This window comes from Phyllobates terribilis, unplaced genomic scaffold (genome assembly GCF_046119375.1).
Source record: "Phyllobates terribilis strain yellow unplaced genomic scaffold, ASM4611937v1 Scaffold_9__5_contigs__length_417890890, whole genome shotgun sequence".
NCBI lineage: Eukaryota > Metazoa > Chordata > Amphibia > Anura > Dendrobatidae > Phyllobates > Phyllobates terribilis.
The window spans coordinates 88,416,275-88,441,278 of NW_027362769.1; the positions used below are offsets into that span (position 1 = coordinate 88,416,275).

General features: G+C 44.0%; 1 protein-coding gene across 4 annotated transcripts in view; it reads right to left on the reverse strand.

Moving 5' to 3' along the window:
- LOC141161631 (UDP-glucuronosyltransferase 1A1-like) overlaps positions 1-25,004 on the reverse strand; it is a 133,177-nt gene that overhangs the window by 16,268 nt on the left and 91,905 nt on the right. The window contains exon 1 of one of the 4 annotated variants that reach the window (XM_073646723.1): positions 6,831-7,803. The exons of the other annotated variants lie outside the window; for them this stretch is intronic. Within the exon in view, the coding sequence (XP_073502824.1) occupies positions 6,831-7,688 (858 nt within the window). The 5' untranslated portion in view covers positions 7,689-7,803. Of the gene's footprint in view, positions 1-6,830; positions 7,804-25,004 lie in introns of those variants that run through there. 4 annotated transcript variants of the gene reach the window in all.

Here is a 25,004-nt window from a genome sequence, read left to right on the forward strand (position 1 = left end):
CAAGTCAAAATGAGGCTCAGTATTGTGTGTGGCCTCCACGTGCCTGTATGACCTCCCTACAACGCCTGGGCATGCTCCTGATGAGGTTGCGGATGGTCTCCTGTGGGATCTCCTCCCAGACCTGGACTAAAGCATCCGCCAACTCCTGGACAGTCTGTGGTGCAAAGGGATGTTGGTGGATGGAGCGAGACATGATGTCCCAGATGTGCTCAATCGGATTCAGGTCTGAGGAACGGACGGGCCAGTCCATAGCTTCAATGCCTTCATCTTGCAGGAACTGCTGACACACTCCAGCCACATGAGGTCTGGCATTGTCCTGCATTAGGAGGAACTCAGGGCCAACCTTACAAGCATATGGTCTCACAAGGGGTCCGAGGATCTCATCTCGGTACCTAATGGCAGTCAGGCTACCTCTGGCGAGCACATGGAGGGCTGTGCGGCCCTCCAAAGAAATGCCACCCCACACCATTACTGACCCACTGCCAAACCGGTCATGCTGAAGGATGTTGCAGGCAGCAGATAGCTCTCCACGGCGTCTCCAGACTCTGTCACATGTGCTCAGTGTGAACCTGCTTTCATCTGTGAAGAGCACAGGGCGCCAGTGGCGACTTTGCCAATCCTGGTGTTCTGTGGCAAATGCCAAGCGTCCTGCATGGTGTTGGGCTGTGAACACAACCCCCATCTGTGGATGTCGGGCCCTCATACCACCCTCATGGAGTCGGTTTCTAACAGTTTGTGCAGACACATGCACATTTGTGGCCTGCTGGAGGTCATTTTGCAGGGCTCTGGCAGTGCTCCTCCTGTTCCTCCTTGCACAAAGGCAGAGGTAGCGGTCCTGCAGCTGGGTTGTTGCCCTCCTACAGCCCCGTCCACATCTCCTGGTGTACTGGCCTGTCTCCTGGTAGCGCCTCCAGCGTCTGGACACTATGCTGACAGACAAAGCAAACCTTCTTGCCACAGCTCGCATTGATGTGCCATTCTGGATGAGCTGCACTACCTGAGCAACTTCTGTGGGTTGTAAAGTCCATCTCATGCTACCATGAGTGTGAAAGCACAACCAACATTCAAAAGTGACCAAAACATCAGCCAGAAACCATTGGTACTGAGATGTGGTCTGTGATCCCCACCTGTAGAACCACTCCTTTATTGAGTGTGTCTTGATAATTGCCAATAATTTCCATCTATTGTCTATTCCATTTGCACAACAGCAAGAGAAATTGATGGTCAATCAGTGTTGCTTCCTAAGTGGACAGTTTGATTTCACAGAAGTTTGATTTACTTGGAGTTATATTCTGTTGTTTAAGTGTTCCCTTTATTTTTTTGAGCAGTGTAGTTTCACCGCTCACTGAGCTCAGCGCAGGTCAGGGGCCCACTCACTGTAGCGAGTCGTTCTGCCCTGCTCCTCAGTGTGGGCGCTTGCCTGTCAGTCAGATGGATTACAATGTGGGACACTGGATTTTTTCAACTTTGGACAGGTGAGTATAAGGATTTTTTTATTTTATTCTTATTTTTACACTTGCTGGACACAGCGGCAGCTGAATACTACTCTCAACATTGTCCCTTGCTCGCGCTGATCGCAGCACAAGCAGGGGGCAATGATGATAGATGCCCTGAGCACCGGCGCGTGGAGACAAAGCTAACTGTACCGCTGATTCCCAGGTGTTGGTACGTGTGATCCTGATGCGGTACACGGGTGGCACATGGTTGCCATACTGTACATGTGCCACACAGGTAGACACGAACATCTCTGGTACTGTTTTTTCCAGTATCGGAAATATCAAAACGTGTGAAACAGGCCTAACTTGATAGCGGCATCCAGATGGTTGAACAGCAGCAAGTGGAGCTGTCTCTGTTAACACAGTTGGCATCTGTCCTGAAGGGAGCAATCTCAGTTCCTGAGCCCTCTCCATAAAAACGGACCCTGAATTAAACTTATTTTAGGGTGTGTAAAGAGGATAATGTACTAATGGGCAAATAAAAAAGTACAGCAAGACACTGTTTAATACACACACACTGGGTACTGCATGCATGACCATTCATGGATAGACAAATAACATGGACAGCCAATTCAATTGCACAGGGATCCGTGGGGAGGCCCAAAAAACACATAAAACATATGCAGATTTTATATATTTGAATGAAATGTGCGAATGTATATGCAGTTTGAGGCTTGATAGAAAGGCGGTGCCCAGACACAAGTCCAGCACAGGTTCCCTGCACTGTTGGTGTCCATCCCTGCTGCCATCCTTGTGAGAGTTTTTTTCCTGAAGCACTTTTATAACATTGCAACCAGTTATGTCATTGCTGTTTTGTTTTGCTAAATATTCAGCCGTTTTATAACATGTTTTTATAATGTATTGTATTATTTTATGCCATATAAACCATCTTAAAAATACTAAGATTGCCAATCGCATATTCGAAACAAAAAATGAAACACAGCAACGACTGGTTGCCGTGGATCACCCAAAAGAACCAAGTCCAACAAACATATTTGATAGATAGGAGGAAACTGGGTTATATTGTCACGCAAGGTGTGGGAAAACCTCAGAGTAACAAGAAGGGAAGAGGGGAAGGAAGCCCAAACACTAGGGAAAGGGGAAGTGGAGACCTCTTGGCAGATCTAATAACATCCTGCCTACCCTAAAATCTTTATATTGGTTCCACACCAATCGCCGAGCAGGAAACCTAAGCCCTGTATATCCCTAGAGCCAGGCCCTAGATAGGGAGGGGGAGGGATGAGCATGGGTCAGGCCCCACTACAAACTAAAGACAACAAGGAAGACAAACAAAGAGGATAACTTAGCTTGAGCAGAAACCAGAGGGGAAATGCCAGCTGTCCTCCAAGGGCACCAGAGAAGAAGCTAGCCAACTGCTAGCGTTCCAAGCCAGAGCCAAGGAGCAAAGAAATATCACCAGTGGTTCCCTGAAGCAAACTGAGGGTTTTTAACTCCCCTGCAAGGGTGTGTCAATTGACAGCAGGAGGGAGGTCGCCCCTGGATCTTAAAGTAAGAAAGATTAAGAAGGTGTCTGCAATGTCAAACGCAGAGTGACTGTCTATACCACCTGACACACCTATGACATATATTGGTTTAAGAAGCAGAAAGTTTATTCAACATAATATATAAAATTGCACAACAGACAGAAAAAGAGAAAAGTCCACCCACATACAATGTATAATTATACATTGTAAGTTCAGCCCCATACAATGTATAATGAATCAAATAGAAAGCATGTGCCAATAGTAATATGGTAAGCAACCCCTCCGATGGGACCCAATGTGGAATTTATTGCAAACTGCCCAATGGCCAAAAAACAAAGCAAGTGCCAAAGCAAAAAAATATATATAAAAAGAATAAACCAGCAGGGGAGAGCCTTACCAGAGTGGGGCTGACGGCCTTGGCGGGCCTGAAGGGATGATGGACAATGAGCTTATTGCTCCCTTTTGATGGACCCTTTGCCACACTAAGGACATTGGTGAGATTGAACTGGTCTATTTAGTCGAGCACGGATTATAATACTGCACTATCTATACCTATAATGACTGATAATTCATGACTCTAAAAATTGACCAGTCTTATTTTGAATCTCGGGTTTGTCTTTGAAGCTCCATTATTAATAGTTGGTTGTGAGACTTATTCGGTCTACTACCATCTTTAGTGGCATATCATTTGATACATATTGAAGCATATTTTTAGAGTTTTGTATATTTGCTTAATAAAGATTAAGCTTTATGCTGGATTGATGTTGTTTTGATAGGTTGATCAACCACTTTGTTCAAACATGGTTTGCAGGACTAACATTTTTAATTTAATGGTATTTGACACTATACACTCAGATAAGGTTCCATTTGCATCTCCCCTTTTAAGGTCCCATATACGTTCCACATGCTTTCAATGCATTTTCCCCTGAAAGAGGTTGTCCGACCTTGGGGAGTACCGGTAAGTCTGAAATCGCTCTATATGACTGCAGACTTGTGAATCCTCACATTGTGTGCACTGTACGCTGTGAGGATTCTCCGGTGTCGGGAGGTTGTGTGACCACAAGTATATGATTCGCAAACTCCTGGCCACATTCTGACTAGACGAGTATGGCCTCGCTGGAATACACTTGCATTGAGAGAGACTGCACCTATCTAGTCGGTACACGACTGCGTGTATGCAAATACTTGTGCATGCTGGGAGGATTCACAAGTCTGCAGTTACATAGAGTGACTGTAAACTTGTACTCTAAGGCTCTTTATCTAAGGATAGGATGGTATTGTTGGACTTGTCTTTGGAAGAGGTACATGCACATATAAATAGTTTGGGGTTGAAATCCTGTTGACAGATTTCCTTTAAAGAAATATCTATAAACATTGGTAAACTAGGTAATGAGGGACGACTTGTAGGAATAACATAAATCTAACAAAATAGATTTTTTCATCCTGTAAATCTGGAAAGTCATCATTACCTAGAGGGAGAGTTCTTCTATCAGCAGTGTGATACAATGACCCAAAAAAAAGTGCAATCTCATTGCGAATTTGAGGAAAATAAGTTTATTTTGTGCCAGCTTTGTATATTTGTCATGGACTCAAATGAACCTTTAGGTAAAGGTTATTTCATTTCTTATCTCAAAGAACAGAGTTAATCATCACTGGTGATATTGGCCAGGATTGCACTCGTGGAAGGGGTCACTTACATCAGTCAAGCGATATTCAGCAAAACTAGGTAGAGTTGTCATTTACGATTATAGGAAAGTTGAGTGACCACTGCTGTTTTAGTGACATACTGATTGTGTGAATTTTCAAATAAAGAACTAAGAGAAAGCTAACTACATGTAACAACATCATAGAAGAGGACAACTCAACAACTTATTAGCCCCAGAGATTTTAAGTATTCAGGAGAAATGTTCCTCATAGTGCTTCCAAAGCGTAACTTTCAAGTTGTTCATTAATTAAATAAAAATGTAAAAAACAATAGATAACCTTTAGCATAGGCCATTATAATTTTGCACATAATCATAATGCTATATTATTAAAGGGACAACACTTAAAACTGTGGGTTGATAATAACTTTTATCAAACTGTATCTAAAATAAATTACAGCTATCGTCATTTTTCATTGTACAGCCAATATAATTGAATGTAAAGAATAAATAAGTTTGAGTATTTGAGAATTTCGAGAACATTTATTTTCATGACAAAGTCCTTTGTACATTTCCTTCACAACACCTAAGTGCATCTCCTCCAAAAAAAAAAACATTTACTATATGTACAAATTGATGGTTACTTGGAGACATTACAGATGAAACATGTATGCATTCACACAGATAGATGCACACATGTTAATAGACAAAAACAATCCTATTCTATCACCTTGGCTGTACAATAAGTATCAAGGTGTATTATCTCCACAGTCCCTTGAATAGTTTCCTAGAAAACCTTGGTGACCTAAGTGAAGAACAGGTTGAACGATGCCACCAAGAATTTAAGAACTATAGAAGAAAGATCCCGAGGACACTGGGATACCCACATGATGGCGGATTAAATCAGGTCTATTCAAAGTAATTGTCCTGGTGCAACTCACCGCGAGAGATCTTTAAAGCGCCATTGTTTGCGAGGTATCTCAGTAAATGAAGTGTATCAATGACAACTTTTTATGCATATTTAATTCTTATTCTGTGATGTAAATTTGTCATAAATAAAAGAAATCTACATGTATGAATTTGTTTTAATAACCAAGAAGGCAAAAATGTTTAGTAGACCTCAGTCCTAGTGTTTAATCAGTCGTATGCATATGCCTAGGGTATATGTCATCCAATTAGCTAGAGCTGATGGAAGAAAAATAAGGGCAGATTTAGAATCTGCCCTAAAAACTGACCTAAAACAGGTTAAGTATCTCCGGGACCAATTTTCTGATGCAAATTCCTCAACATATCAACTAATCAGAATAATAGCTCAATGGACCTGTTATAGTTATATATCAACACAATTTACTGTCAGATCTCCTTTAAAGTATCCTGAACAAGTCTTCTTGGGTTACTATTCTATTCCATTAAAGTCTAATTAAACTTTGGTGAAAATTTTTAACTTTTATAGTCACTTAAAAATTCCCTGTATATCGGGAAGGGTCATGAGACCCCCACTGATTGTTCAAAAAAACGTTAAGAAGTGCACAGCTCAGCAGGTAGAAGTGCAGAGCTCCTGCTTGAGCACACGCACAGAGCAGAGTACAGATTGACTAGAAATAGACTATAGAATTTTTATTGAATCTGTACTCCGCTCTGTGCCGGCTTTCAGAGTTGTGCGCATCTGTTTGATAAACTGTACAATTCTGAGCAGACTTTTGAGCAATTATTGGTGAGTCTCAAGGCCCGGACCCCCACCAGTATACAAGAAATTTAAGAGAATCCAAATTTTTCTCAGACTTTAGTTACATTTTAATTATTTTTACTTATGGTTGAATGAAGTCAATATTTTCAAACGTCTATAAAAATGGTCAAATCTCAATTACAGTCACGTATTTCATCAAAACACAAATTGTATGTCATAAAATGATGCCGATAAAGCACAATATAATATTATGTAATTGTAATACAACAGATTTATAGATAAATGTATGATAATTATGTGATCTCAAATGTAAATTACAGGTATACATATTAGTCCTCTATTTGTATATAAAATAAACATTTTAATACATATACTAAAATTATAAATTTTCCTTAAATTACTACTGCAAAAAACTTGCCTAGTTATATTACCTTTGTAAATAGAAAATACAACAACCTAACATACTATTAACATTGCAAGAAGAAGTAGAATGATAAAAAAGAAAGAACTTTATTTCTACCTGGTTAAGAGGCTTCTTGTTGGCACAGTTGATGCCTCCAATAAAAATCATATTTGGCATAACAGGTCTTGGAAAATCAAAGACAAAGTCAATTCTTAAAAGTATGATGGAAGCACGACTGAAAAGGTCCAAAACTGTGATATCCCTGTGCAAAAAATCAGAAGCTATATGAGCAAATGGCGCATAAAATAGATTATATGCTGCAGATTCAATTGAGGTCAGTAGGAAGTTTTTAACTCTCTGGTTGAAGGTCATATGGTCAGTATAGGTGGTGAAGAACCTGGGGACATAAGAAGGTGGACTTGGAGACTGAGCGCCTGCTTGTTCCACTGAAAATAGAGCTCCACGCATAAAAAATATGGAAGGAATAGATAAATATTCAGCAATAATTTCTCCACATGGGAAAACAGGATCACTCAACATAGCATCAAAATTGCTTGCTTCCAAATACTTGATAAGAGTTTCATTCTTGAGAAAGTTCTCACAGGCGGCAACAATAAGTTTAGTGGTGTTCATTATTCTGTGATATGTATGCTTCATATTCTGTAAAAAGGTCTTATGTTCAAATACATCATTGGTGTACTCCTTTAAGAATGACTCCATAAACTCTTTGGTGTATGGTACATGCAAAGTTCTTACTGTGTAGTTGTCCATGTTCTTCAGATGAAAGTTCACTTCTGGGACAATTATAACAATTTGGTGACCTTTTTCAGATAACTTATCCACTACAGAGCGCATACTAAGCCAGTGGCTTCCATCCTGTGGGATCACAAGCAATTTGCCACTTTCAGTAGATCTAAACATAATAAAAAGTTGAAGACTTGTAATGACAATGCCATAGAGTGTTAGAGTATTCATGATTGGGTCCACCGCACAGCCAGGATTGAAAAAAATAATCTTCACCCTGTGACCGCCTAACACAGGTTGAATAGAAAGCCTAAATTGGTCAATAGTGTTTTTCACTGTGTTGTTTTCAGGACATACAATTTGACCTTTGTTTCTTAATAAATTAATATGTTTCTCAATATTTGGCATGGATATCGACAACGGCAGATAATAAACATTAAATGCTGAGTTAACGTGACCATAGACCAATGTGGAAATAGATAGAAGAAGTCCCCATTGTATGGGACCTTTGAAGTCCAACAACTCATCACAATGCACAATTCTAGGTGATTTAGACATGTACGTGACCCCCTTACCTGTTGGGTCTCTGTGCAGCTGCACAGGTTGCACCAATGATATATGTCCGCCCCTGCCATAGACATTATAATATCTGCCACTGAAAGATTTTAGCTTGAATGTAATAAGCATGCAGAATAGTGGAGGCAGAAATATACAATACACAAATAAGGACAGATAAGGGTGCCATGTACATAAGATGGTTGTTGGCTGATGAGTATCTTTCAGGTCACCCCCATAAACATGTTGATGACCATCTTAGCATGCATTTTTAGGTCTTTAAGATGTGGGATAAGCCACTGCCAGATGCTTCTGGTAGCAGCCTATTATCTGGGTGAACAAAGAATCAGGCATCTTAAAAGCCAACAGTCAGTCTTTTCCTACATGGAAGAGTTTAAAGGACAGCTTTTGAGGGACTTACCAACAGTTTCTTAACCTAAAGGTATTGTCCCATCTGGGCAATTAAGGCATAATAACATGATATGCCATAAATATCCAAAAGGTGCGAGTCCCAGTGGTGAGAACTGCATCTATCTCGAGAAGGTGGACTTGTGAGCTCTCAAGAATGGAGACGTGTTCCACTCAATTGTGGTTTTCCCCAGTAATTGCTAAGGAAGCTTTGAAAATTGGAGAGCTAGCACACCTGGCAATATTCAGGGCTCTTTTAAGTAGTGAATTGAAAGAGCCACGCCATGCACAGCTACCTCATTCTTGCCAACGAGCAATAGAGCAGTATTCTAAGAGAGCTATGGCTCCTGGATATATGGCATAAATACCCCTGATGGTAACATCGCTTTAAACCTGCTAATCCAGTTAATGCAGATATTTTCAAATTACCAAACTGTCACAGGCAGAACAACTATTTTTTTAGTTAAAAAAATAATTTTGTGCCTTCTAAATTTTTAAAATCCCACTAAAACAATTGATTGATAAATGCATAATGAAAAACGGACTTCTGTCCTAGGTATGCATACATGTGTATATTGGCAAATACATATATATTACGGAAAGTAAGCCCTAGAAAATTAAAAACAGTACGTATTAATTGTTGTGAAAATGTACTTACCCTGTCTAATTTCTGTTTCCGATCACAGCTATGTCCTCCAATAAACACCATGTTCGGCATAAGTGGTTTAGGAGGCTCCAGAACATGATCATATGTATAGAAAAAGATCTCCGCCCGGCTAAAGAGATCAAGTAACTTATCTTCTTTATGTAAAAATTTTGAGGCAAGTTTTGTATATTGTTTTCTTATTTGTTGACAGGTTATATATTCAATTGAATGAAGAAGCTGGCTCTTGATACGCTCCATAAACCCATGCACATGATTTAGGTCATTCATGTTTGGACACCTCGTGGCCCTGCTGCCCCAATCACAAGGTAACTTTGGCAAAAAATAAATAGATCGCAGATGGAGTTGTTCTGCAAGGATGGGACCACATGGAAAAAATGGATCCATGATGGCAACATCAAAAGTGCTTCTTTGCAAGAAATGAATCAAAACTTGATCATCTAGTAGATGCAAACATGTAAGGGAAAGGACGGATGCTGTGTAAATCATCCTTCTGGACTCTGTACTTATTGCACTCAATAAGCTTCCCATCAGTGACTGATCGAATGTATGCTCCATGTATATATTTAGTCCAGGCTCTAAAAATGGAGCGGCAAACATTTTCACACTGAACCCTTGGGAGGAATCCTTGATCAGGTTGTTCTTGGGTATGACCAACACTACTTTGTGTCCTTTTTGATGCATCTTCTCCACCATACTATGCAGGTCCATCCAGATCTCAGCATCCTGGGCAATTACAAGTACATTTCCACACTCAACCAGAGCAGAGAGGCTCAGCACCGCATACATCCAAAGACCCACATTATAATAGAAAATCCGGGACATTTCCAAGTACTCAGCAATTCCAAGAACCAATTGGATTCGTAAATGCTTACTTACAAGTTTGTCTTCAATAAGTATAGAAAACTTCTTTAGTACATGACACTTTATGTACCTAAATGACTCAAACATTGAACACTCCCTTGTCTAACAACAATTTATCTCATTAGCGATAGAATAAGATAAACACTGCTACGTTCACATAAAGGCTGTAATTCATGTCTGCAGCTCTGTGCGCTCACTTTATCCATTCCAGGTGTGTGCAGAAGTGATCTGCCATTAAAACAGCACTATCTGTACACAAATGGACAAAAATTAGTGCTTGCATGCTGGAAAATCACTCATGTGCACTGACATTCATTGGTCTGCATACTAAAATCTGGCAATTTTCTCTCCGGCCACCAAGTCTAATAATAGGTTGACATTTCATGTTTTGTAGAAATCACTTTTCAATAGTTATCCCATTATCATCACAGGTAAAATGACAATGAGAAGTAACACACTAATAGATAACACAAGAGCACACTAATCACAATTGGTCATGGCCACAGCTTTCCGGTTCACCCTCTCTGCACAATGACCTCTGCGCAGATCACAAAGCATGCCTAGAAAACACTCTCACAGATGTCAATGGATCAGAGTCTATTCATTGTCTATGATCCATCAGGCTGATCTATACATGCTGTTAATAAAAGCTTAGGAAAGTCGCCAGCCCCCAAAACTATGTACAGAAAATAAAAATAAAAAATCTGCAATAATAAAATAAAAATAGATTGCAAAGAATATGCATCACTTACTGGTTTCAATTATTCTAAAATAAAATTGGTGAAATCTTCCATTTAAAAATAGCGGTGTACTGGAGTAAGATGAGCCAAACTACTTAAGAGGGGCCCCTTTGTATTTGTGTTGTAAGTTACTTCTGATTAGAATTTAGAAACAACTTTGCAAACAGTCTTTATAAAAAAAAATACTCCATTTTGTGTCCACAACTTCAACACAAACTGACATGTCTACATGGATATGGGTTACAAACAAATTTTGTGTATAGCTTGATCCTGTAGTTATGTGTCACATTCTTCTAGAAGGCTGCAGCAGCTGACTGCACACAGATATTACTAATGCTTTATAACCACGGAGGCTGGATGTTGTTATTACTGGAGTATTTTGCTGGGCATCCAGACAGGTGAGCTGATTGCTCCTTTTTCACTATTCTAAGGATAGGCAGTCAGTATTAACATAGTGAAAACTCTTTTAAATATGTACCATATTTTTCGGATATGAGACGCACCTGACCATAAGACGCACCCCAAATTTTGGGATGGGAAATGGGAAAAAAATGTTTTCATAAGATGGGGGTCCATCTTATAGTCCGAATCGGTATCTTACCTGGGGGGGGGGGGTCAGTGTAGCGGGTGCCACAGAAGGCATGGTCCCTCAGGAAGCCAGCAGAAGTGGAGCAATGCTATGGTCCCTGGGTGGGGGAAGGAGGCACCCCAACAGCGCGGGGTTGCGGCGGTGGTGGAGCAAGATACCAAGAACTAGGGTCCCTCTCTCAGGAACCCGGTGGTGGCAGAAACGGTGAGATGCTGTGGGCCCGGTGCCAGTGATGAGGCAGAGCACAGTGCACTGCTTTTCCAGCGGACATCTTCTAGAAGCTGTGATCTTCAGGGAAATGGCCGCCCGAGCCGGCGCATACACAGACTGGGATCTCGACAGCCATTTCCCTCAGGCCCACGACTTCACGAAGATGGCTGTCAGAGGCAGCGCATGCGCTGTTGAGATCTCGGCCCGGCCGCGCATGCAGTCCCGGCTTCAGGAAAATGGACAAGGGGAAAGCTCTGCCTGACCGCGGATACCAGGCCCACAGCATCACATCGCTTCTGCCGCCAACGGGTTCCTTACAGAGGGACCCTGCTTCCTGCAATTCCGCTCCACCACCGCCGCAACTCCCCGGTAAGCTACATTTGGACCATAAAATGCACCCCCCTACTTTCCTCCCAAATTTGGGGGGAAAAACTGCATCTTATAGTCCGAAAAATATGGTAAATCAGACCATTAACACAAAAAGGATAAAGTGGAACATTAAAAAACTTAATGACACAGTTTAGGATTTGCATACTCTAGCTTTTTTAATTAAGGAAAAGTGCACGCGAACAGTGTACAAGCTCCAATATTTAATCAATAATGCCATTATACAATGTCCATATGTCCATATTGTGGTGAGATGCCAGGTCTAAAAAAGTGATCTGCAGAGTCGTGTCTATAACATGATATTCTAGGATCACAGCAAGATGATGTTAGCGATCGTTCAGTGTGCATAGAATTGTGGGCAGCCTGTCTTAAGAGGCCATTAATGACCTTTTATCAGGTTGCATGTACCTGATTAGTGGTCGTTTAATGGCTACAGTCTGCATATGTAAAAGCAGCATTAGAGTGCAGCCTAGTAGTTAGCCGACTGCCATAGGCATTATGGAGCCTGTTTCGTGTCCAACCATTCGTGGCCTCACCTGAACTGGTTGTTTTGCATTGTTCCCGCACTACCACTAGCATTGCTGAACTCCGGGGTGCTAGCAGCCTATGGAGCCTCACTCCTGCCTCTTTCTGTTGGCTGCACATCTGCTCTTTCTCCTTCTTGACGCCTTTCCTTCTAATTCTTTTTAGTCCTCTCTTCTTTCTCCGCATTTTACTTCACCTCCACTCCTACTTTACTAGCTTCATTGATGCTGCTGTGCATAGGATGACAACCCTGAACAGCTGAACAGACATGAGCAATCAACTATTCAGCCTTCCTTGGGAGTACTAGTTATTTTTTATCAATTAGTCAAAACGCGAAGTGAATGAACAAAACAAAAATGATCACAGCTACCGGCCAGGGCTCCACTCCCGCCCTCTCTCCCGTCGCCTCCTCCATGATACTCAGCCTCCTCCATCCACCTCCAGAAGATCCGTACTACGGCTCGTCTAAAACCAAGCCGCACAAGATCGAGCTCCTCCGGACCTGGCCTTCAGCCATACGCCGCAAGCACTTCTGCTGTCACCGCCTGCATCTCAGGATACAACAGCTGCAAAGCACAGAGAGACAAGCACAGTGGGCACCTGCCATCCACCGCATCGCCGGTCACAATTCGGTATAGGACTGATCAACAGAGAGGACATGTCATAGTAAGGCTGCGTACCCACTATGCGTTTTTCAAGCATTTTTGCAGTGGAATTTCCACAGCGAAAACGCTTAAAAAACGCTTGGTAATACGTGCTCCATGGTCCCCAATAATAATCTGCATGTGCTGTGAACATGCTGTGGAAATTTCCGCTGCGGATTATCACTGCGGAAAAATACGCAGCACGTCCATTAATTTTGCGGACACACAGTGTAATTGCCGTCATTGACTTGCATTGAAACGCATATTATCCATGTCAGCACATTTGCACACACGGATAATATGCGTTTCTATGTGCGGATGGTACTCGGGTTTGGAGAAGAGGAGACTCTCCTCCAGACCCGGGTACCATAAAACCTGTTAAAAAAAATAATTTAAAATAAAAAAATAAAGATTATACTTACCTTCCGATGTCCTCAGCGATGCGTCCGGTCTGTTGTATGGGTCGCGGTGGTGTAAGGACCTGCCATGACGTCATTTAGTCATGTGACAGGTCACGCGACCGCTGACGTCGGCGGTTGCGTGACCTGTCACATGACTTAATGACGTCATCGCAGGTCCTTTCACACCACCGCGACCCATATAAGAGACCAGATGCAGCAGAGAAAATACCGGGGGCCATCGGAAGGTGAGTATAATCTTTATTTTTTACCATTTTTATTCTTTTTTTTTTTTTTTTTTTTTAAACTATTACTTGGTCACACTATATAAATCCATGCCTGTTGCATGGATTTATATACTGTGACCAAGATGTCAAGCACTTTTCCAAGTGATGCTAAAATCGCTTGGAAAAGCGCTTGATAACCCGCATGCAGAAATGCATGCAAAAACGCTTGACAAATGCTTCTACCTGGCAGAAAAACGCATGTAAAATCCGCATGAGTTTTTCCTGCCAGGGAGAAGCGGAAAAAATATGCAGCATTTCCACATCGTGGGCACTTAGCCTTTGTCAAGCTCTATCCATAGCACTTAAACTCTGCTGCTCATTACTTTACAGCCAGACAAATCAAGCAGCACGCTCTTTATACGCTACTTCGGGACATCACCACCCTATTGACTTTATTATTTCAGGCAGAAATACCGCAGAATCTGAGGGGCAATATAATATAATATCTTCCCTAGTAAAGGAAACCCCGGACCACCCACCCCTGGACACCAACAGCTACCTCAGCTTCTTTAAATGACCCTCCTCCACTTAACAGGTGTTATTTCTAGCCATAACCACCCCTAGTTATCCAGCACTCCCTAACCTCCCTTCCCCATCAACTTCTTATACATAGGACCGTCAGTTTTTCCTGTGCCCATACTCCAAAGGAGCTACCAGGGACGTGCCACATCAGGTACCCACCCATTTTTCCAAGCTGACTTCACTATTTCTCGACTACCCTCTCAGGTAATTAAAAAAATTATATAACTTTAATTATAGTGCTTTCCCGATTTACCAAGTCACCGGACCTACCAGACTCCCCGAACAAAACCGATCCACTTTCCAAAGTAGCCTGCCACCTCTCTTACCAACCTCTTTGGTACGACTACTCGCCGTCGAATCGCTATCCTATTCAGGGACTCTGAACTAATTATACTTAACATTTTTTAGCTTCCTCTACACCAGAGAAACTATACCACCTCAGAGGACCACTCCTCACCTTCCTTCTCTTCTCACTAGCAAGTAAGACTGTCATTCTGCATCCAGATCCACCATTCTCACACCACCATTTAAACTATTTGTTTTAAACTAGGAAAGAATACACCACCAGGATCTTAACCTCAACTGGAGAAATTGACCCCAACATAGAAGGAGGACTACTATTCCCCCAAGAACTGCACGACGTCTCCCTTTGTTTGGGACCATACCTTTCACAGGCCGAATATTATCTATATATATAACTGTCTTATCCCGTCTGTCTGTCTTTCTGTCTGTCTGTCTTTCTGTCTGTCTGTCTGTCCAGGAAATCCCGCGTCGCTCATTGGTCCGGCCGCTGTCTGTCCAGGAAATCCCGCGTCGCTCATTGGTCCGGCCGCGGCCAATCAGAGACGCGGGATTTCAGAAAAAAAGATGGCGGCCATTAGTGGCTCATCTGCCGGACGGAGGTCAGCGGCGATGCAGCCGGGAGATGAGCACTACCCCAACCGGCAGCGCCGCTGACCTCCATGCGGCTAACGTCGGGAGATCAGCGGCTAGGACCGCTGATCTCCCGACGGCAAGTGTGAACGGAGGACCGGGGAGCGGCGCCGCCGGTCGGGATGCTTCTGCTGCGAGCAGCCACTCATCTCCCAGCTGCTCGCAGCGGAAGTACCCACACAGGCAGCGCCGCTCCCCGGTCTTCGCTAATACGACGCTGATAGGTCGCAGCCGCCGGACCCGACCAATCAGCGAGATTGCCGCCAAATTTAAACAACGCTCTGCTGAGTGGTCGCGGCCGCCGGCCGACCACGACCAATCAGCGAGATTGGCGCCAAATTTAAACAACGCTCTGCTCATTGGTCGAGGTCGCCAGCCGCGACCAATCAGCGAAATTGGCGCCAAATTTAAACAATGCTCTGCTGATTGGCGCCAAATTTAAACAACGCTCTGCTGATTGGCGCCAAATTTAAACACCGCTCTGCTGATTGGTCGAGGCCGCCGGCCGCGACCAATCAGCGATTTTGGCGCCAAATTTAAACACCGCTCTGCTGATTGGTCGAGGCCGCCGGCCGCGACCAATCAGCGATTTTGGCGCCAAATTTAAACACCGCTCTGCTGATCGGTCGAGGCCGCCGGCCGCGAGCAATCAGCAATTTTGGCGCAAAATTTAAACACCGCGCTGCTGATTGGTCGCGGCCGCCAGCTGCGACCAATCAGCGAGATTGGCGCCAAATTTAAACAACGTTCTGCTGATTGCGCCCGGTCGGCCGCATACATATTTTAGAATACCCGATGCGTTAGAATTGGGCCACCATCTAGTTTTACTATATATATCCTATTTTTTAAACTACTGCGTGTAAACCTTTAACTAATAAACTTGTGTATGTTTTATAATATTAGCCTTATTTTAGCCTTATTCCAGCGCAAGTCATTATATACCGCTTACATTTTACCTACCTCGATAGTTTGTGGGTACTGTCTCACTTGCTGCAGGAATAATAAGCCTACCGGCCAGCGCTGCTTTTCTATATTCTAAGTTTTACTAAATATCTGCAAAAATAACCACAGATCTTCTGTTGATGTCGCTTCTGCAAATCGCTCTGTCCCTTCATGCAATTCCAGACATACTTGATGATGTTGAGATTTGGGCTCTGTGGGGGCCATATCCTCACTCCCAGGACTCCTTTTTCTTTATGCTAATGACAGTTCTTAATGACATTGACTATTTGGGGTCGTTTTCCTGCTGCAGATTAAATGCAGAGTAAATTTGGAGCCAAACGCACAATTCCCGGATAGTATTGGATGATGGATAAATATCTGCTTGCATTTCCCAGTGATGTGCTCACCCTGAAATGTTAAAGACTGTAGAGGAAGTGGTCAACCAAGGACATGCACATCACACTTCCTTCCTTCAAAATTGATAGATGTCCAGGAGTAACACAGGCTCAGAACTGGCAGTGACCATTGGGACCCAGTTATACCCATCTATTGTTTTTCGAAGTCTGGCCCGAACTGGTTTTCATGGAAGAATTATTTGCCAAAAGCCATACTTTCTACAAGGAAACAAGGCCAAATGACTCAACTATGCGCAAAAACACAGGAACTGAGGTGCAAAAAAGCAGGTGCTCTGAACTGATGAGTCAAAATGCGAAATGTTAGTAACAGAAGGAAGTTTTTTCACCAAAGGACTGGAAAGCGGTGCAATAATGAGTGTCTGCAGAAACAGCTCAGCATGGGAGACTCCTTACAAGTTTGGGGCTGAATTTCAACAAATGGGGTTGGGTATTTGGTCAAGAATAATGGGGTCCTCAATGCTGAGAAATACAGGCAGATACTTATCCACCATGTAATACCATCAGATGGGCATCTGATTAGTTCCAAATTTATTCTTCAGCATTATTATGTCCCCAAACATATGTACCAGAGGCGAGAGAGCCTTTAAGAGAACTCTTATATGATGCTTCAAAGATGGAGAGAGACTGCCATCTGCTGGCCAGACACAGTCAAGCGGAACCAAGATATACAAGAGAAGTTGAAGAGAGAGCAGATTTAGATGCTGGACCCGATCAGGTGACTTCCAGGAAGGAGTTCCTGGAGATAAGAGGCCAGCGCGCCAAGCCTGAGGAGTTTTTGGCGCCAAGCAGCAGAGAGGAGGAGACGCGTTCTCTGCGTGCTGAGAAGCCCCGTGTGGCAGGCCTAAGCCAGAGGTCTGTGAGGTGCCACAGAAGGGCGCCGGTGGAAGAGCTCCAGATCCCTCACAGATGTGACCCGAGTGCTGTACCTGCTGAGGAGACTCGGAGCCTGCTTGCGGTGCTGAGTGAGTTCGCGGAACCCGACGTCGCCCGCCGACAGACGAGGTCTGGACCCCCCTACCCAAGGCTTGAGAAATTGCCTCCAACAGCAAAGAAGAGAGGAGTTGAGAGACTGCTGAGCCAGGAAAGAACTGGAGCTAGACTCATAAGACTCCGGCCCGGGCAGTAGCCCAAGTACCTGGATTCGAGAACACCAGCGCCAGCTCCATACAGTGAGAAGATTGGTTGCTCAGAAGCTTCAGGAAGTCGAGCATGCAGATCGGCCCCCGACCTCAGGTGGATCACTCCAGCCAGGAGACCGTGTACTGGTAAGGGTCAAACGATTTGGGAGTAAACTGGACCATCGTTGGGAGGCGATACCATATCGGGTGGTGAAGAAGGTTCACCCAGACAACCCAGTCTACGAGGTTAGGCCCGAAGGGGATGACGCCGCGACACCCAGGGTGTTGCACCGCAATATGCTGCGACCCTGCTCCTCTGAAGCAGAAGCCTGTAACGAGGTTGGGCCCTCAAACGAATTGGCTGGAGTGCCACATACAGGAACCTTGGGGGATGAAGAAGGATGGGCCACAATTCAGTTGGGCCCGTCAGAACCGTCTATGCCAACCCCGAGTGGAACCCAGAATGAGTCGAGAAGTGACTTGCAATCCCCAGTGGTTAATTCATCGGATATCCCGGAGTCACCTCCGCAGGAGGAGCCCCGCAGAACTGAGCGGGCGAATGCCGGAATTCCTCCTAACCGGTATGCTCAAGAAGAGTTTATCTGGTCTCAGATCCAACAGAAAATGCAGGAGTGTGCTCAACTCCTGTCTGAACTTGCACTGCCTGGAAAGAGACATCAATTCTGCAAGAAATCCACTCGCCCGAGGACTGGCGAACAAAAAGGAGGAAGGAATGTACCAGAGGTGAGAGAGCCTTTAAGAGAACTCTTATATGATGCTTCAAAGATGGAGAGAGACTGCCATCTGCTGGCCAGACACAGTCAAGCGGAACCAAGATATACAAGAGAAGTTGAAGAGAGAGCAGATTTAGATGCTGGACCCGATCAGGTGACTTCCAGGAAGGAGTTCCTGGAGATAAGAGGCCAGCGCGCCAATCCTGAGGAGTTTTTGGCACCAAGCAGCAGAGAGGAGGAGACACGTTCTCTGCATGCTGAGAATCCCTGTGTGGCAGGCCTAAGCCAGAGGTCTGTGAGGTGCCACAGCCGGGCGCCGGTGGAAGAGCTCCAGATCCCTCACAGATGTGACCCGAGTGCTGTGCCTGCTGAGGAGACTCGGAGCCTGCTTGCGGTGCTGAGTGAGTTCGCGGAACCCGACATCGCCCGCCGACAGACGAGGTCTGGACCCCCCTACCCAAGGCTTGAGAGATTGCCTCCAACAGCAAAGAAGAGAGGAGTTGAGAGACTGCTGAGCCAGGAAAGTCACGCCAGTGAAAGCAGAGGAGCTGCATACGTGAACAGGGCCGTCACTTCTACTGTTCACTCACGGTACCGGGGCCAATTGGGTTTAGGTACTCAGGTTGGGAGGGGAACGGTTGGGGTTAAAGGAGCTCAACGTGATCTAATTGAATTTGTCCGGAAAAGACTTTCGGCCTAGCGGGAATAACCGGTGAACCCCGCTAGGGCCATATGCAGAGTTAAAGAACTCACGTGGTGTCTCCCATGACTGAGGGCACCACATTTCCTTGAGAGACTTCGTATCTTGCTAATATTTCAAATTACTGTTCATTACCCTTGTTGCCAATCCCTTGTTCAGAATACCTGTTATATATATATAAACTGTTTATATTCATCTCTGACTGTTCTCGCCTTGTGTCTCTGTGCGTTGCATTCCGGCACCTGCATTACACATACAACCAATGTTCTCAGTGTAAGGAAGAACAATGAGTATATGCCCTCCCAAGCCCTGATCTCAACATCATCACCATATCTGTCTCGGATTACATGAAGAGACAGAAGGACTTGCGTAAGCCTACATCCACATAAGATCTGTGGTTAGATATTCAAGATGTTTGGAACAACCTTCTGCTGAGCTCTTTCAAAAACTACGCAAGTGTTACTAGAATAATGTTCTTTTGAAGGGTGATCACATAGTTTCATAGCTTAATAGTTTTTAAGATTTAAGGTAGACTTAAGTCCATTGAGTTCAATATATTGTACATGATATACATTAGCAGTGAATTACAACACTTGGAGCATTACAAGAGTCCCTCCAAATACTAGCATAAAATTATTTTGTATAGTCACTCTATATGGTGTTCTCAAGATATTTCATGCTGCCTCCTTCACTGACACCGGCCATCTAGTCCTCCTGCATCAAAAATTGCCACTGTAGAATCAAGGGGAGCATTGGTAAGCCTGAATCATTCCTCTACCGCCCACACTTAACACTGTGCTCCCATGCCACTGCAATGGCTATTTTGGATACCGAAGTACCAGAATGCCATCCTCAGCAAAAGCAGACAGACAGAAGCCAACAAGGAGGGTGACTATAAATAACAAATGTATAGTCACTTTCCAATATCAGAGTGGAGGGTCATTTTAATGTACATTTACCATTGGAACTTTGTTATACTCTCCTGCTGATAACTTTACATGTGTTATGATCTGCAACAAGGCTAAGGAAAGAAGGGGAGAGCTGTGCCTACAGTAAGACTAAGCTGAGCCCCTACGTTGTAGAGGGCTACCTGTTCCTAGTGAACAGACCCGCCTTCGTCCTCGGCTAGTCTGAACGGAGACCTATAGAGAAAGGGAGGGGTCCCTAAAGGAACTAAGGACTGGGACAAAAATGGGACACCTCCTAACAGAAGTTGTTGCAGAGCAAAAGAAAAACTGACAAAAAGTACTAGAGGTCCCAGAGGACGAAGCAAACTAGAGATAGATAGGCACAAAAGCACCTGGCTAGAGAGACAGTCAAAACAACACTGAAGTCCAGCAAAGCCAGAAGGGCGGAGCTGGAATATATAGGCAGATGGTCACGTGACCGCAAAACACAAGATAGAAACAAAAACAAACAGGAGGGTTCTAACAGTACCCTCTCTTTTATGAGGATCCTCCGGATCCTCCAGGCCCAGGCCTATCCGGAAATCTCCTGTGGAAAGCTCTGACAAGTCTAGGGGCAGAGACATCATCCGCCCTTACCCAGGAGTTATCCTCGGGGCCGAAACCTTTCCAAGCGACGAGATACTGCAATCTCCCTCTATGCCCTCTAGAATTCAGGATACGAGAAATGTCATATTCGCCATCTTCCACCACCGAAGGAACTGTGACAGTGGCATCCCTATCCGATACATCCGCCTTTTTCAACAAGGAAACATGAAACACAGGGTTAATCTTCCAGGAGGTGGGAACCTCCAACCTAACGGCAGACTGGTTAACCACCTGAAGCACCTTAAATGGCCCCACAAACTTCGGACCCAATTTTTTAGAGGGAATCCTCAACCGCAGATTCTTTGCGGACAACCAAACCATGTCACCCACAGTAAGCAAAACCTCTTTACGTTTCCTGTTGAAATACTTCTTGGACTTTTTGTTACCCTCTTGAAGGTTACAACGTACATTAGTCCAAACTCTCTCCAAATCACCGGAAAAATTCTCCTCCTCCGGCACCGTCGACCCCAATTTGGAGAACGAACCAAAAGACGGATGTCTCCCAGTACAACAAAAAAAAGGAGAACACCCAGCAGAGGAGGATGTATGGTTGTTAAGAGCAAATTCTGCGAGTGGCAGAAACTCAGACCACCCCTCTTGATTGTCTGCCACAAAACAACGCAAAAACTGTTCAACATCCTGGTTCTTTCTTTCAGTCTGTCCATTAGACTCAGGATGATACCCAGACAAAAATGACAAATGGACTCCCAACCTGTCACAAAAAGCACGCCAAAAGCAAGCCACAAACTGAGGTCCCCTATCAGAAACAATGTCGGTGGGAACGCCATGGAGCCTGACAATTTCCTTAACAAACGCCTTAGCGAGTGTCTTAGCGCAGGGTAGCTTAATGAATGGAACCAAATGACACATCTTGCTAAAACGGTCCACGACCACCCAGATGACAGTGAAACCCTCGGACACAGGAAGGTCAGTAATAAAATCCATTGCAAGATGCGTCCAAGGCGCACTAGGAACCTCCAGAGGGCAAAGCAACCCTGCAGCAGGGGTATGTGAAGCCTTTGACCTAGCACACACCGTACATTGACGCACCCACTTGATGATCTCCTTCTGCCACCCAGGCCACCAAAAACTGTGACTTATAAGTCTCTTAGTCTCAGAAATTCCTGCATGACCTGCCAACCGAGACTCATGACACTCCACAAACAAATCTCTCCTAAAGGTTCTAGGCACAAACAACCTCCCATGGGGAGTGTTAGATGGGGCATCCTCTTGGGCTTTAAGAATCCCATCTTCCAAAACGGAGTCCAATGCTGCTACCATAACTCCTTTCTGTAAAATGCTCTCCTCCTCCTCGGTACCAACCATGGGAGAAAAGCTGCGAGATAAAGCATCGGCTTTAACATTCTTAGTACCAGGGATATAAGAAACAGAAAAATTAAACCGAGAAAAAAAAGTGCCCACCTAGCTTGACGGGCATTCAAGCGTTTGGCAGCATCCAGATAGATCAAATTCTTATGATCTGTGAAAACCTGAATGGGAAATCTAGCACCTTCCAAGAAATGATGCCAATGTTCAAACGCGAGTTTAATAATCCCGACTACCAACATCGTAATTAAGTTCGGTTTCTGAAAATTTTTTCGAAAAAAAAGCACAGGGATGTATTCCATCCTTGTTCTCCTGAGACAAAACTGCACCGACCCCCACCGAAGAAGCATCGACCTCGACCAATAAAGGCTTGGTCTCATCAGGCTGCATAAGGATAGGGGCAGAACTGAACCTCTCCTTGAGATACACAAAAGCTTCAATGGCCTCAGTAGTCCACTGGACCGTATTTGCACCTTTTCTGGTGAGATCGGTCAGCAGCTTAACAATTATAGAAAAATTCTTAATGAATTTCCTGTAATAATTGGCGAAACCCAAAAATCTCTGTATCGATTTCAAACCAATAGGCCTAGGCCATTCCTGCACAGCCTGAACCTTCACAGGGTCCATCTCAAAGCCCTCGCTGGAGATAATGTAGCCCAAAAAACTAATTCTCTGCACAGCAAACTCACATTTCTCTAGCTTAGCAAAAAGTGAATTATCACTCAATAACTGCATCACTTCACGTACACTCTGCCAATGGGACTCTAGATCTGGTGAATAAATCAAAATGTCATCCAAATACACCACCACATTCTTACCAATCAAAGGTCTTAGGATGTCATTAGTAAGGTTCTGAAAAAACACGGGTGCATTGGTAAGACCAAAAGGCATCACCAGATTCTCAAAATGACCTACCGGAGTGTTAAAAGCAGTTTTCCATTCATCACCCTCTTTCATTTGTAACAAATTGTATGCCCCCCCGAGATCAATTTTAGAGAACCACTTGGCCCCCACTAACTGGTTAAACAAGTCAGGAATTAACGGCAATGGGTAAGAGTTGCGTACGATAATCTTATTAATTTCACGAAAGTCCAGACATGGACGTAAACCCCCGTCATTTTTTTTAACAAAGAAAAATCCAACGGCCACATGCGACTTAGAAGGTCTAATGTGACCAGCAGCCAAGCTCGTCTGTATGTATTCCTCCAAGGCTTTTCTCTCAGGGATAGTCAGATTAAATAAGCGACTCTTGGGAAGAGTAGCTCCAGGAACAAACTCAATGGTGCAATCATAATCCCTATGAGGAGGTAAAACTTGCGACTCCTCCTCTGAAAAAAACTTCCAAAAATCCTGAATAGGTACAGGTAATTCCCCTTTTTCCACAGCCGCAATGCGACCATTACAACACTTATCATAGCACTTAGGACTCCAAGACTTAATCTCATTAGTAGACCTGTCCAGTAAAGGATTGTGCAGTTTTAACAAAGGCAAACCTAAAACGACTGGAGAGGGTAAATTATTTAATACCACCAAGTCCAAAATTTCTTGGTGAACACCATTGATAGTAAGGGGAAATGCCGCAACCTCATGAGTAATACATTTCAAAGGAGTGTTATCAATAGCAATCACAGAAATAGGTGATGACAAAGGTTTGGATTCCAATTTAAGTTTTTCCAAAAACCCCTTATCAATCACATTAAGTGTTGAACCACAATCCACAAATACCTGAAAGTCAATCAAATCTTCCTGCAATGAGGTACTCCCTGAAAGAAATACTCCCTTAGAGCTCAAACAAGCAATACGGGCGTAACTGACCTTTTTTTTTTTCTTTACTTAAACGAAGCTCATAGTTCTTAATCAAATGGTCAGTTTTACCACAATAAAAACACAATCCCTTGGAAACCCTGCGGTCTCTTTCCTGAGAGCGGAGTGACATCGCCCCAACCTCCATCGGTTCTCCGCCGTCCGAGCAGACCCTCTGGGAACTAGGAGCTGCCATAGCAGGAATTTTTTCATCATTAACCCTGGCACACAGTCTCCTGTCCACACGTATAGCTAATTGCATGGCTTCCTGCAAGGTCTCAGGTGCAGGGAATGCAATCAGCAGATCCTTAACCCTTTCACGTAGACCAGCAAGAAAAAAACATTTTAACGCCGAATCATTCCATTTCACTTCTGAGGACCACCTTCTGAAGTGTGTACAATAATTTTCAACATCACCTGACCCCTGATTCAAATGCCCCAGTTCTGTCTCAGCAGATGAGACTCGATCAGGATCGTCATGCAATAGCCCCATAGCAGAAAAAAAAATCCTCCACTGACCTAAAACACGGACCATTAGGTTGGAGAGAAAAGGCCCACCCCTGTGGTTCCTTGCGCAAAAGTGACATGATAAACCCTATGCGCTGTGATTCATTCCCAGAGGACCTTGGTCTCAAACGAAAATATAATAAACAAGCATTTTTAAAGGAAAAAAATCTTGTTGTTTACCATAAAAAATATCAGGCAGTCCTACCTTGGGTTCGACAAAATGCGCTCCAGAACAGCCACTCACGTGTTGCCAGAGCTCGGACACATCCAGAGACAATCCCTGCAGGCGTTGAACCAAATCTTGAACAGAAACCATACTGATCCCCGGATTTCTTTCCTTAAAGTTTTTGTTTGGGCTGGACTTACTGTTATGATCTGCAACAAGGCTAAGGAAAGAAGGGGGGAGCTGTCCCTACAGTAAGACTAAGCTGAGCCCCTACGTTGTAGCGGGCTACCTGTTCCTAGTGAACAGACCCGCCTTCGTCCTCGGCTAGTCTGAACGGAGACCTATAGAGAAAGGGAGGGGTCCCTAAAGGAACTAAGGATTGGGACAAAAATGGGACACCTCCTAACAGAAGTTGTTGCAGAGCAAAAGAAAAACTGACAAAAAGTACTAGAGGTCCCAGAGGACGAAGCAAACTAGAGATAGATAGGCACAAAAGCACCTGGCTAGAGAGACAGTCAAAACAACACTGAAGTCCAGCAAAGCCAGAAGGGAGGAG